The sequence below is a fragment of the Pyrus communis genome, chromosome 9 (assembly GCF_963583255.1).
Source record: "Pyrus communis chromosome 9, drPyrComm1.1, whole genome shotgun sequence".
Classification (NCBI taxonomy): domain Eukaryota; kingdom Viridiplantae; phylum Streptophyta; class Magnoliopsida; order Rosales; family Rosaceae; genus Pyrus; species Pyrus communis.
Genome location: NC_084811.1, coordinates 26,509,933 through 26,524,412, shown reverse-complemented (window position 1 = coordinate 26,524,412; position 14,480 = coordinate 26,509,933). Strand labels below are relative to the sequence as shown.

Below are 14,480 nucleotides of genomic sequence, written 5' to 3'. Positions count from 1 at the left end.
TGCGAATTTTTACATTTAAGATTCGAAATTAAGATTTTTCACTTGTAATTGAGGAAAAATATAATTCGGCCGTATTATTAAGTGGCTAGATTGATAAATTAATGATAACATAAGGTGGACTAAGTTACATTGACTATTAAATTTAAGGCATGTGATATTCACATGCCTCATTTTACTTCTCACACATCTTTTTAATTTTCGGCCGTCGGATTGGATGAATTGAAGAAGATCAACGGACATAAATTATCAAAGAGTGTGTAAGAAGTAAAATGAGGTGTGTGGATAGCACACCCCAAATTTAATTGGGAAAATTTTTGCTCACTACCTCAAGTGATGTAACCAAATAATCTTCAAAAGGTCCAAGGATTAAGCTACATAAGCAATAAATTGATTTTCTTCTCCAACAATAGGTTCGATGTGGTAGCATCGACCTTTGTTACGAACAAAACTGGTAAGATCGTCAGTCTAGTAAAGCAACCCAAGCAAGATTTACTATATCCATGTGAATTGTGTCTATTATCTCTATGAATGAATTATTCAATTATTAGCAATATTCTCTATCTTATTTATATAATTTAAAATTTTAAGTCATTTCTGATCGCACGATATACGATAAACAATTACAATTACAAAATCTTCAAATTCACTAAAAAATAGATCCAACGAAGATCTTTTTCCAAATAGAATTACGAGAGATCATTTTAGGTGCAGAAGATTTCATCACTTATCATAGTGGAACGAAATTGTTTTTACCCGCGTATTAAAAAATAAAAAGAAATTAAAATGGAAAAAGGAAACTTTGAGAAACATACCAAATCGGCTTCTTTCTCAAGCCAAAACACAATCCCAATTTCTCAGGTGAAATCCATCAATACCGCCAAAACCACACACCCAAAAGAACAAAAAATCTCAGAAATTGCAAGAAATCTTAGGAAAAAAAATCAATCAAATTCTCCAGTCAAAAGCTTTTGACCTACTTTTGTTACTGCTGGAATTGTGAAGTTGCAGATTTCGAGCTTGCAATCCCCAATTCGGAAACAGATGATATCCGGCAGGCAGAAGAACGGCCGGTCTCTGGCGTCGCCGTCGAGCTCGCGCTTCGTGACGGAAACCGTTAATGGGTCCCACAACTTCATCATCAAAGGGTATTCCTTGGCCAAAGGAATTGGGGTCGGAAAGCACATTGCCAGTGAGAATTTCACCGTCGGAGGGTTTCAATGGGCCATCTATTTTTACCCTGATGGTAAAAACCCTGAGGATAACTCCGCCTACGTCTCCGTCTTCATTGCCCTCGCCTCCGAGGGCACCGACGTTCGAGCTCTCTTCGAATTGACTCTCGTTGATCAGGGTCCTAATGGCAAGCACAAGGTCCATAGCCATTTCGATCGATCCCTCGAAAGCGGGCCTTACACCCTCAAGTACAGGGGCAGCATGTGGTGGGTAATTTCACTTTGCTGGTTTCTTGTTCTGGGTTCATTTCAATTCTTCGAAATTTTTCGCTAATTCGATGCTTTACTTAATTGGAAATGAGTTTGTGTATGTTGTGAATGAATGTGTTTCGCAATTTTTCGTTAATTCTATGCTGTATACAATTGGAAATTAGTTTACTTATGTTATTAATGAATATTTTTTTCGCAGTTTTTCGCTAATTCCATGCTTTACTTAATTGGAAATGAGTTTATGCATGTTGTGAATGAATGAATTCTTGCAGTTCTTCGATGAGACTGGCAGTTTGTTAGATTGGGAATAGGATTTTGAATAGCTACTTTGGTACTGGTAGGCGTGGCAGGATTGCTATTTGTAATCAATTGTGTTTTTGTCTTAGAAATGGATGGTATTTGACTACTAACAGATTTGATATGTAGATTTTATGTAATGCTATTTGAACTCCGTATTGTTTATACATTTTAAAGTAAACTTATTTGCACTTGGGTTTTAGGGGCTACAAACGATTTTTCAGAAGGACGCTGCTCGAATCATCTAGTTTCCTCAAGGATGATTGCTTGAAAATCAATTGCACTGTTGGTGTTGTGGTTTCTGCAATAGATAGTTCAAGATTGCACTCAATACATGTCCCCGATTCTGATATTGGGGATCATTTTGGTATGCTTTTGGAGAATGAGGAAGGTTCAGATGTTACATTTAATGTGTGTGGTGAAAGGTTTCATGCTCACAAGCTAGTATTGGCAGCTAGATCTCCTTTATTTGAAAAAGAATTTTTTGATGGAACGGAAGAAGAGAATCATGATATAGTTGTTACAGATATGGATCCCAAGGTCTTTAAGGTAACGCTTCTCAACCATTTCTTTTCCTTTAAAATTATGCTTTTGTAAGATTGAGTTGTATTTGTTGTAGTATGTCATTTGGCATTTGGAAATAATATAATACCAGTTTATCCTAGGTGGTTTGCTTCCTATGAACAAAGTTCATCCTGCTTTCCTATCTAATGTCTTTTGTGCTGTCTGAGCAGGCATTGCTACACTTCATATACACGGATAACCTTATTGAAGATGAAGAGTTGTCAGATGCAAGTTCACTGTGCATGTCATCTCTATCTGATGGATTAGCTGCGAAGTTGCTAGCTGCATCAGACAAATATGGCTTACCTCGACTCAGACTGATGTGTGAATCTGTTCTCTGCAAGATTATGTCTGTTAATTCTGTTGCCATTATTCTGGCCTTGGCCGACCGTTATCGTGCTATGGATCTAAAGTCTGTATGCCTAAAGTTTGCTGCTGAAAACCTAGTTGGTATGTCCTCCCTGTTTAATTTTCTGTTCTCATGGTTCTTACTTTATGTAAGGGGTAGGTAAGGGGTTTGAATCAGGATAAGTTGTGTGTGTGTCCTTTTGGTATACTGTATACTGTTATCAGAAATAATTAGGGAGTGCAGCTGCTGGGATTCCAGTCTAGTCATTAAGGGATCAAGTCGGAGCCCATGGAAAGACATTTCTCGAGGGATTAACTCGTTTTTCTTCTTGCTTCCAATTTTGGTGGGTAATGATGAAAGGGTCAGGTTTTGGGAACAGAGGTAGGTGCTGGAAAATGCCTTATGCCTTTTTGTTCCTAGACTATACAGTCTAGCACAGCATCTCAATTTCTCCATAGCTAGGGTGTATGTTATTCCTTCTCAGTTTCTATTGAGTTGGGATTTTGAGTTTCGTAGTAATATGAATGAATTTGAAGAACCAATTCATTCTCTACAAACTGGTCTACTTCTTTCAAGTTTAGGGATACTTCTTCTCTACAAACTTTTCAAATTGGAAAGCAGCTGCTTTTTAAGTGCCTTTTGTGTATATACTGGTCCTCTGTAGTTTTCTCTCTTTGCGATAATATTATTATTTTCCTGGAAAATAAAAAAGATTTGTTTCCATTGCCATCACGATTCTCCATCTGCCCCTATGCAAATACACGAAAGCAGCTGATTGACCCAATCAAATAGTGCATAACAAACATAAGGGGTACTTATCTTCCAACTTCACGCAGACCCTTTTACCCAATAGCAAAAGGACAGATTGAGGATGGTAGGAGTAGGGAACCTATCTGATTCTGACTCAATTTCGAGCTTTCTGATTTCTCTAGCAGCTTTAAGTGTTTCATATCTGGGATAACTTGTAGTTCCTGGTTAGGTTTATGTTGCTCGCCAAAACTAATTGAGGTTTTGTATGAGCAATCAAACAACATGCAAGTGGGACCTGCCGTATAACAGTGAGTCTAACATACAGATTGTGGGAGTCAAATTGCATATAACCAATAATGATATGCTTTTGCTGCCTTGATTGCTTATGCTTTTACTTTTGAAAGTACATATTGTGGGAGTGAAATTACAAACAGTAGGCATTATTTTCCCAAAACAAGGATGATATGCTTTTGCTGTTTGCTTTATGAAGTAGAGCCATCAACCACTCTGTTCTCCCCACCCTTCCCCTCCTCTCTGTGTTTGTGATGAATCTGCAGTACGATTGTGCATTCACTTTAGTATTTCGTTGTCAATTTATTTAGTTATACAAATATCAAAATCTTAAGCTTAGATTACAAGTGAGTTCTTACGATCAAAATTTGGGGATCCTGCAGTTACCGAAAACCTGGGAATCGAGAATGGTGCCTGTCGTTTCTATTGCACTTTACATGCCAGTGTCCTAATTCTCTGTGCTCACTTATGATTTCTACACTTTCTGATTGACATGTTTGATGCAGCCGTCATGGAATCGGATGGTTTTGAGTATCTCAAGGAAAACTGCCCGCTGCTGCAGTCAGAGCTGCTGAAGACAGTCGCTGGATGCGACGAGGAACTTAGCGGAGGGGCAAAGACTCGGAGTGTGTGGGCCCAGTTTTCTGACGGAGGGGATACGAATGACAGGAGCGTAAGGCAACGAACCTGGGAAAACGGAGGCGAGAGAAGTCAAAGCATTTGGGCCCCGCTTTCCGACGGTGGCGATGCGAGAGGTAGGAGTAGGAGTAGGAGTCCCAGGCAAGATGATTGACGTGGAGGATGTGTGTATTGGTTTGAATGCGAGTAGATGGAAGGAAAAATGACTAGCAAAACTATGTGATAAAAGAAGAATGTATGACAGAATAAGAAAAAGCATGGCTGTTGTTATTTTTTCTGTAACTTTTTTATTTGTTTGATGAACTAGAGAGTAATTTTTGTGTTTGTAAAGCTGCAAACGTTAACGCTAGGGAAAGTGACCAAGAAAATTGTGCTTTTTGCAGTGCATTTAGTGCGATAGGTGATGCGGCTAATGCATCTGTTTGAGCGAGAGTTGCGATTTAGACGGGCGTCTAAGCGGATCTAGACGTACTTATTTAATTTCCAAACGCCTAGAGATTAATAAGGGGCTTAACGCCTAAGGCGGAGATTTTCAAAACAAAATGTACATAAGTTATCATGCCTTTGGTGTGGCTCCGATTGATTCCGAGTGTATTTTGCTCACCACTCTTAATGTCAGTGTAACATTTTTCTTATCGTTCAAGACTAGTGACGCAGGAGGATCTTGTACAATTTTGAAAATCCACTGAAAGATGAGCAAAACGCTACTTTGGTTCTTTGAATAAAACAAATATAAAATACCTTTTTCGATCTTTTGCCTAACGGTGAATTATAGAACAACCTATAAACCAATAAATTCAACAATTATTACTTTGATGGAAAAAGTAAATGCGATCCATGGCTGAGTTTAGGCTCATATTTGACAATGTGAGTATTCTTTTAAAATGATTGAAAACGTTTTGAATGAATGTTTTTTGTAAACCAATTGTGAGTAAATCCTGAAAAAAAACCTTTAAATGCTTCCTGCAAGAAGCATATTTTTTCGATAAAATATTTAAATGAACCTAAAAATACTCTAACCAAAAACATTTTTCAATCATTTTAAAAGTGCTTGTATATCGTAAATTTTGTATTAGATTAAATTTGTTTTTGTGGCAAGCAAATTGGTGGAGTAAGTATATTTTCCTTAGAAATTATTGGTCGAAGGTTCGTGAAGATTGGAATGTTGGGTACACTGCAAAAATGCAAGCAATTCTCCACCTCTTCTCCCCGTTGTCCAGTTCTTACCTTTTGTGTACAACTTTGTGCTGCTGCTGCTGTAATTTCTATATTTGTTACTTGTTACTTGGTAGAATATATCCATCACTATCAACCTCCATCCCCAGAAATCTATCACCTTCGGCCACCATCCCCAGAAAAGCACCCATCTTTCACCCAACAACCCAGTGGCAGTGTCATCCTGCTCCCCCTCTCCTTCATAAACTCCCTTATCTCCAAACTGTTCCGAGAAAAACCCACAATTTATTTCCTTTTTATTTCAGTGATATAGTGAACAGGCGAAAAGTGCTTTTGAATTGAGTGTTTTTGGTTGGGTTTGCGAAGTGCTGATATGCAAAGTGTTGGTGGGAGCAAGTGCTTTAGGGGGTTTAGAAGTTTGATTCAGAGGAAGGAAGTTGATTCAGTTCATGTGGGGAGGAGGGAGGGGCATCATCAATTGGCTAGGATATTATCTGTCACTGACCTCATTGCCATTGGTAATAATTCCATTAACTTGCTTCTCTCCCTTGCTTTCTGGAACTGGGTTTTGCTTTGTTTTCTTATTTTCACTTTCGATAATGCGATATCCTAAACTACGGGGACCAGGTTCGAACTTAAACGTAAGGGGCGGACACACTACTCTGACCAACGGGCCTAACCCACATATGCACTTTTATTTTCTTATTAGCTTGTGATATGTTCATTCAAGTTTGTGGTATGTAGTGTATGAATGTAGCTAATTCAATTATGTTTTCTTATGTTGTTGTCTGTAAGTTGAAAGTAATTTGTTCCTCAAGTCACTGTTTAATGGGGTTGTTAGCATAATAGTTTCCCTTTCTTTCTTTTTACTGTTCTTGTTTTTTAAATATAAAATGAGTTTGGTTCATTTGGTTTTATTGCAATTGCTTGGAAGAATTTGCTCTTAGGATTTTCCTCATTGTGTTAAATTAACCATGTGATGAGTGCACACTGCTTAGCATTGACGAACCAAAATACGTGTGCAACATTCAATTCAAGCTCATGCTAGGTTCATTGTACGTCTCATTTCCTTATAAGCATAGAGATGATTCTTTTAAAACTTCCTATCAATCAGGAGTTGGAGCTACAATAGGTGCTGGAGTTTATGTTCTTGTCGGCACAGTTGCTAGAGAGTGTGCAGGACCTGCACTTACCATTTCATTCTTAATTGCTGGGATAGCTGCTGCACTCTCAGCATTTTGTTATGCAGAGCTTGCATGTCGTTGCCCATCTGCTGGGAGTGCCTATCACTATTCATACATATGCGTTGGAGAAGGGTACTGTAAAATCTTTTTAATCATTTGAATGTACTGTACTATTGATAGTCTTTACCCGTGCTATCTACCAACAGAGTCTCATCCTTAGTGCACATTAATTTATATGATGTGCTGGCCCTGTTTGATGTAACAAAATTCTTTGTTAATAGACTAGTTTCAAGGCATACTGGTTGTAAATTTTCTGACTCAAATAAAAGGCAATTTCATTATAGGACAAAAACAGTGCTAAGCTTGAGAACATGGTTAAGCTGCTCAGGCATATTGCTAAGTGCTTCTTAAGACATGGGTGGGGGGATATGTTATTGTGATTGATCCTTGAATAGATACAAAACCATGAAAATCTTTCTTTTTATTTATGTTTATGACATCTTCAGTTAGTGACTCGCGTCATGTGGTTTCTTTAGTGTTGCTTGGTTGGTAGGTTGGGCTCTGATTCTAGAATATACCATTGGTGGTGCTGCTGTTGCTCGTGGCATAACCCCAAATCTGGTACAGTGTATATATCTTGTCTTCTTTTGACAATGTCATATGCAATTGTGCTTATTGAAATATATTGCTGAGAAATATGTAAACACACACACACAAAAAACACGCTGGATAAAGAGGGCGCTTTCACAGTGTGGACAAGTGAAAATGCAAAGGTTGTTGCATCGACCAAGCACAGCCTTCTATATTTTTGTGTTTTGGTTTGCAAAGACATGTTGGCACTTTAACTGTTATATATGTATTGTTTTAGAATACATTCAAAAAAATATTTACCTGCAGAATGCATTAGATAAAATAATAATAACATGTACCTGTGAGGACCAGCTGTAGTATCATTTGACCAGTCTCGCTTTTTTGTTTTGCATACTTGTGAAACAAGGCTTCTTTGTGCCATTATATGGCACGTAACCTTGAAATGCCTAAAATACTGAGTTATTATACTGGCATCTGCTGCTCAAAATTTCCTTCTTCTGTGTATTATCAGTTGTTCTTTTGTTGAAAACGATATCATCCTCAGCCTTGAAGGTCGAGCAGACTTCCCCAAATGCCTTTCAGTTCTGAAGCTTTTTCACATAAAATGAATTGGTTTTAGAACAATTGGAACAGGAGTTAACTTTCGTGTGAGTTACAACATGTGTAAATTGACATAAAATAATCTGATGATATCTTTCCATATATGAGTGAGAGAGTGTCAGTACAAATTTAAAAATAATTTACTAGAGAACAAGGGAGGATAATGGTATACTCACACAGCAGAGAAGTCTGTATCTGTTTTAATTCATGGTGTTTATTACAAATTATCACATGTTTCGAAGTAATTTGTCCGTTCAGTTTGAGTAGTTTTTCTAGCAAACAATGTGGGAGGTCCCCAATGTTAATGGATACCATATGGTCCTTCTGTTTTTTACTTTGAAATCAGGCCTTGTTTTTTGGAGGCTTGGATAAGTTACCTTCACTCTTGGCCCATCATACCATCCCCGGGCTTGGTATTGTGGTTGATCCATGTGCAGCAGTGTTAGTTCTTATTGTCGCTTTTCTCTTGTGCACAGGGATAAAGGAGGTAATCTTTTTCCCAAAAGTATCATTGTAATCTTTTTCATCCATTCAAATTTTATTTTCCTTTGCATTTCTTACTAAAGCGAACGACCTGATTTCTCAGAGTTCATTGGTACAAATGATTGTTACGTCAGTAAATGTTTCTGTCATGCTATTCATCATGATAGCAGGTGGCTATTTGGGTTTTAAAAATGGATGGGTTGGATATGAACTTTCTAGCGGGTAATGCTTTGTCTTCACTTTCTTATATATTAATCTCATGAAACTACTTTCTCATATTGCACTTTAACTTTTTAGGTACTTTCCCTTTGGAATAAACGGGATGTTTGCTGGTTCTGCTGTGGTCTTCTTTTCTTACATTGGTTTTGATTCAGTTACTAGCACAGTTGAGGAGGTAAGCATTTTTTTTGTAGCAGTTTATTTGTGTTGGGTGATGATTATGGAGCCTGCTGGAAATATTCTGCAGTTAGGTTATGCTGGAAATGTTTATTTTATTTTTTGGACGATTAGTTGTAAATAAAAGCATCACTAGATTGTCAAAGGTTTCTTTTGGGCAAACTGGAAGTGTCTACAAAAGGCAGCTACTATTTAGAAACCACCATGTGGCAGAGGATTAAATGATATCCGGTAATATAAAACTTTACTATTGTAGAAGCATGGAAATTTAGCAAAGAATCTCAAAATTGACCAGATGAGTCACTTAATGAACACTTATGTATGCTGGTAAGTTTCAGTTTTCAATAAAAGTTATTGGTTGCGGGCACTCACCCATTAAGGATTCGAGCAAAATTTCGTAATGAATGGTTTGCACATCTCTTGTTCAAAGCCGTTCTGCTGTATCAGATGTCAAGTCAAATTTTATATAATGTTATTGTCGTGTTATTCTTCAAGAATTTAAGAGAATATTTTTTATGGCAGGTGAGGAATCCTCAACGAGATTTGCCCCTCGGTATTGGAATAGCATTGTTTATATGTTGCATCTTGTACATGTTTGTATCTTTTGTAATTACCGGCTTAGTACCATACTATGACTTAGATCCAGATACTCCCATTTCCTCAGTATTTGCAAGCTATGGGGTGGAATGGGCAGTGTAAGCATATTTTCTTCTTGTTTCTGGTACTCCGTTCACTAGGACTTTGAGTGCCTTCCATTTAAAAGTATTTGTTTAAAGATTCATATGTATGGACTGCAGGTATATTATAACAACGGGAGCAGTTACTGCTCTTTCTGCAAGTTTGTTGGGTTCGCTTCTTGCTCAGGTGTGTCAGTAGTACCTTCTTTTTTAATTTAGCATAGTTATAAATCTCTTTATAGTGGAGTTTTACTAATGCAGACAGCACTTTTAGGAAGTTTTGCATTTACTACTGCTTTTTCAGTTATATATTGGTTGGTTCCGTCGAACTTTCCTGACAGTTTTATATAGATCTTCCTGAAGATTTTGTGTCAATGCCATAAGAACTTGCTGTTTGAAAGTCTTTTTGCTTGCATTCCCATACTGAGACAGGACTTCAAGGCACTCTTCCTTATATCTAAAAAGTATTTAGGTTGCCAGTTTAAATTTAGGAGCTTGCCTCACCTGAATTTCCATTTATTTGGAGGCACTTTGTTCTCTGCATTATCACGAATCAGAGGTTTATTCCACCTGGTAATCCGAGATCTATCGGTTTGTTTTGTTTAAATTTTACAGCCACGGATCCTGATGGCAATGGCTAGAGATGGATTGTTACCATCATTCTTTTCAGACATTAATAAAAAAACCCAAGTTCCTGTGAAGAGCACTGTTACAACTGGTATTTTTGCTGCAGTTCTGGCGTTTTTTATGGATGTTTCCCAATTGGCAGGGATGGTAAGTTAACCGAAGTTTTTTGACTGGAGATAAAAGCTGAGCACATAGTTATAATTTATTATTCTCTAGGGAGATGAATCTTTGTCGTTTTCACGTTTTCATCCTCATAAGTGTTTGTTATGTGGGTACAGGTTAGCGTTGGTACACTATTTGCATTTACAACTGCTGCACTTTCAGTTTTGATACTACGATATGTGCCACCAGATGAAGTGCCACTTTCATCAGCACTTAAAGAGTCCATTACGTCAGCATCATTGCAATCTGGTCGTAATATTCAGGAAAGTGACAGCGAAAAGCTTCCACTTCCTGCTGGCTCCTCTAAGGATGATAGTCAATATTTACGTGAAATAGGGGAGGCATCACTTGGCTATCCTCTGATTCAGAAAGTCTTATCACAAGGTAATAGTAGCTCACGTGATTTGTAGTATGGGAAAACAGATTATGCACTGAATGTACCGAACTCATGACGCTTGTGTTTTGGAATAAGCAGAATCTCACTGAACATGGAGGATTAAAAATAGGGGAAATGACCAATCCCTCTGGTTAGGGTATTTTTTTCAATTAGACCTCTCTAGCGTTTTTTTTTTCTTTTCAATTTGGTCCGTATAGTTGAGTTTTGTTTACAACTTTACAATCAAGGATAATTACAAGAATCCGTCAATCAGTTAGAGGAAATACTTTTTCAATGAGCTCACTATAGTTAGCTTTGGTTTCCAAAGGTCCCTGCCTTCTGTCCCACATGCAACTGAGGTGCGTGATATTTCAGTCTAACTGATTGACAGATTCTTTAATTTGCCCTTGATTGTAAACGAAACCTAACTATGACGATCTGGTTGAAGAAATTAAAATTACAGAAAAGAAAACATCCAAACCGTGTCAATTTTGCTTAAAGTTAAGATGGTCTTAGTTCCACTAGCCACTAGGGCCACATCCCATGTTAAATGAAGATGTTTACAATTTGGATTGACTAAGGTTCTATCCTAGACAATTGGTATATGATGTTCCTCTTTTTTACTACAAATAATCACACAGACAATCGAAATGAACAAAAAAGGCGGAAGATTGCTGCCTGGGCCATAGCCTTTCTCTGTATAGGGACTTTTACCTTTGCATTTGCAGCTTCAGCTAAAGGTGTTTCCAGGTTTGTCGTGTTTTAAATTACATTTTACGCAGGTTGATGTTTGATTAATGGCTGGCCTTTTGTACTTTGACATGAATTTCAACTCGTGATAGGCTGTTAAATTTTTAAGACAACGCTTTTGTTTGCTTGATAGACATTGTTGGCCCGTTCCCTAACAGCTTTTAGATTTTTGGGCTTGTGGTTGTATAAAATGATATTGGAGCTATTAAAATTTGAACAACGGCCTATTAAGATCTATCTAGGTAGTCTAAGATTTAGTTATATTCCATTAGAAACATATGCAGTTTTGTCTTTGTAAATCATATGTCGAAAGAGATGAGATCAGAGATTCAGACATATATATCTAACAATTCCATCAGATTTTAGTTTAATGTTGCCAACTTGTTTACTGTGCCAGCATTCTTCGCTTCACAGTATGCGGAGTGTCTGGCGTTCTACTGCTGTGCTGCTTAATTGTGCTGACCTGTATTGATCAAGATGATACAAGGCACAGCTTTGGACACACTGGAGGTACGGTTAATATCTATCCTATAAATATTGCTGAGATTGATGGCATTACTCAATGTTGATGGGTTCATCTAGAAACCTCGATTCTCTCGAATTTCCATCTCTTTGTTTCCTGCTTGTGTTTGGAGTGGACTTCATCCTCGAAAGTTGAAGCAAATCATTTTTACGACTCCACAACCGTTTGTTTCTCTCTGCAGGTTTCAGTTGTCCATTTGTTCCATTTTTGCCTGCTGCTTGCATTCTCATAAATACCTACTTACTAATTGGTCTCGGGTGAGTCCTCCCTTCCCCTCGCAACACACACACAAATAAGCAAATTCATATCGAAATCCAAAACCAGAATCTGAATACATTGATCCATGACATTCGAAATATGCTATATTCACAACTGATAACATGTTTCATACTCGTAGAGCTGCCACATGGATCCGCGTCTCTGTATGGTTTGCCATAGGAGCATTGGTATACTTGTTTTACGGCCGAAGCCATAGTTCACTTTACAATGCAGTTTATGTATCCTCAGCTTATGCTAATGAGATTTATCGTTCCTCGTCAGACCACGCGGCCTAGTCTGCCGGGCGAGAACCACGCTCGCCCCGGTGCCGGTCACAAATGTGTTTCTGTTATCATGTGTTTACTTGTCTCATGTAAATTTTTATGTTGGAACTTTTGAACAGAATGTTCATCTCATTGTAAGTAACCCAAATTACCTTCAGTTTCTTTGCAATACAAAGTAAGCCTTGAAAGAGAAGGATAGAGAAAACCAAGCTCTGTTTTCTTTACCTTAACCATAGGACCATGGCGAGCATATGTTCCGTTTCGTCGTGTTTGGTGCCTAAGATTGAATTTGATTGGATATCCACGTTGAAGAACTTTTAGTTTTGACAGAGTTGACGGAATTAAATAGATTCGTTATAAGGTGTTGATATCCTATCGTGCGGTGTGGAAGGGATACGTCTTCTTCTCGAGTACTGCTGCCTTCAATTTGGACAAAATTTGAAAGTTGACGTTAGTTTCTTCCGGTTATCTTAACTAATGTTCAAACATTTTTTTTTGGTCTAAGAAAACATTATTTGACTCTAAAAACCGGTGTTCAAGGAACAAGTAAAATAAAAGGTTGGTGTTATCAACACATCATTTTTTATCTCGTACACGCTTATATTAATTTTTTGTTGTTGGATTTAATGAAGAGAAGAAAATCAAAAATGTAAATTAATAAAAAGTTGTGTATTTCCTACACACCTATATTAATTTTTAGTCGTCAAATCGAATAAAATCAAAATATGTAAATTAATAAAAATGTATAGAAAGTAAAAATAGGTGTGTAGTTAACGTCACCCAAAGAAAAAAAAAGAAGCTAAGTTGTAACAAGTTTTTCTTTAATTTAATTTTTTTTTTTTAAGAAACAATAGTATTTACATGAGAGAGTAGGCTAAGTTTTATAATGGACTAGCAATAATGTGATTCAAATTTACCATTAGCGAGAATCGAATATAAAACTTTTCACTTGCAAGTGAAAAAAATACGCATTATTAGACCGTAATATTAAGTAATTCTTTTAATTTAATATTAAGTCATCCATCACAAGATGAATTATTTGAGTTGGCTTTTTGCCAATAAACGCGCCCACGTCAGCTTCGTATGGGACATGATTGCGAATTATTATTTGACCCTAAAAGCCCGTGTTCAAGGAACCAAGTAAAAGAAAGGTTGGTGCTATCAAACGCATCATCTTTTATCTCGTACACATTTATATTAATTTTTTACTTTCGAATAGAATGAATAGAAAAAAATAAAAAATGTAAATTAATAAAAAAATGTGTAGGAAGTAAAAATAGATATGAAATTTTTTATTTTTTATTTTTAAAAATGAATAATTAGTAGTAAGTAACGGTTATCGACCCACCACATCAATACTCCAACTTGATAATTATCATATGTCCAATCTGTCAGTTATTAAGTTTATCATAATAGATAGCGATGCCAATTAAAGTAAAATTACGGTAAACTATTATTTCTCTTTTTCTCGACAGCAACAAGTTTTTCTTTAATTTAATATTAAGTGATCCATCAGAATATGAATTATTTGAGTTAGATTTTTGCCAGTAAACGCGCCGACGTCAGTTTCGTAAGGGGGATGATTGCAATTTACTATTTGCCCATTTCTTGACTGGAACTATACATTTAATACAATACATTACTTTATTTTACAAGTTGAGCGAGTGGAAATTTTGTCACCATCTCAATTGAATCTTGTGTGTACCATTCAATGTCAATAAACATTACTGTCAACAGTTTAGTCCCATACGCATCGATTGCTTATGGGTACCCATAACTTATCTTTTTTAAGATAAATCAAGGGCTTGACAACATTTCGATGGCCCGTCTATCGACATGTTAATTTTGTATCTGAGTCGAAAAAAGGAACGAGGATCTTATCTAGATTCTCTTTGTAAATATTTCGAGAATTTTTTATCGTGTTTGTTTATCGTACATTGTACAGTTAGTTTTAATCAAGTATTGTTTATATTTAATTTTAAAAAAAAATTTATAATAATTTCTGATTGCATTATATACGATGAACGAATACAATTAAAATATTCTAGAATCCATATAAAGAGA

At 36.7% G+C, this 14,480-nt stretch overlaps 2 protein-coding genes across 2 annotated transcripts; both read left to right on the top strand.

Annotated features, from left to right (window-relative positions):
• Positions 1–816: 816 nt before the first annotated feature.
• On the top strand, positions 817–4,714 carry LOC137744839 (BTB/POZ and MATH domain-containing protein 4). The gene is made up of 4 exons (XM_068484648.1): positions 817–1,436; positions 1,940–2,285; positions 2,471–2,750; positions 4,197–4,714. The coding sequence occupies exons 1-4, from the start codon at positions 1,042–1,044 to the stop codon at positions 4,481–4,483; spliced, it is 1,308 nt and encodes a 435-aa protein (XP_068340749.1). The 5' UTR covers positions 817–1,041; the 3' UTR covers positions 4,484–4,714.
• Positions 4,715–5,512: 798 nt separating this feature from the next.
• On the top strand, positions 5,513–12,649 carry LOC137744838 (cationic amino acid transporter 4, vacuolar). Its single transcript, XM_068484647.1, has 14 exons — positions 5,513–6,023; positions 6,620–6,821; positions 7,226–7,310; positions 8,227–8,367; positions 8,467–8,585; positions 8,661–8,757; positions 9,282–9,454; positions 9,557–9,623; positions 10,052–10,210; positions 10,342–10,609; positions 11,243–11,351; positions 11,749–11,861; positions 12,056–12,131; positions 12,272–12,649. The coding sequence occupies exons 1-14, from the start codon at positions 5,879–5,881 to the stop codon at positions 12,426–12,428; spliced, it is 1,911 nt and encodes a 636-aa protein (XP_068340748.1). The 5' UTR covers positions 5,513–5,878; the 3' UTR covers positions 12,429–12,649.
• Positions 12,650–14,480: the final 1,831 nt, after the last annotated feature.

Excerpts from the sequence above, each read along its gene's own strand:
- LOC137744839 (XM_068484648.1), top strand. The coding sequence starts at position 1,042 with ATGATATCCGGCAGGCAGAAGAACGGCCGGTCTCTGGCGTCGCCGTCG. Across the intron at positions 1,437-1,939 it reads AAGTACAGGGGCAGCATGTG|GGGCTACAAACGATTTTTCA; the intron begins GTGGGTAATTTC and ends CTTGGGTTTTAG. Across the intron at positions 2,286-2,470 it reads TGGATCCCAAGGTCTTTAAG|GCATTGCTACACTTCATATA; the intron begins GTAACGCTTCTC and ends CTGTCTGAGCAG.
- LOC137744838 (XM_068484647.1), top strand. The coding sequence starts at position 5,879 with ATGCAAAGTGTTGGTGGGAGCAAGTGCTTTAGGGGGTTTAGAAGTTTG. Across the intron at positions 10,211-10,341 it reads TTTCCCAATTGGCAGGGATG|GTTAGCGTTGGTACACTATT; the intron begins GTAAGTTAACCG and ends ATGTGGGTACAG. Across the intron at positions 11,862-12,055 it reads CAGCTTTGGACACACTGGAG|GTTTCAGTTGTCCATTTGTT; the intron begins GTACGGTTAATA and ends TTCTCTCTGCAG.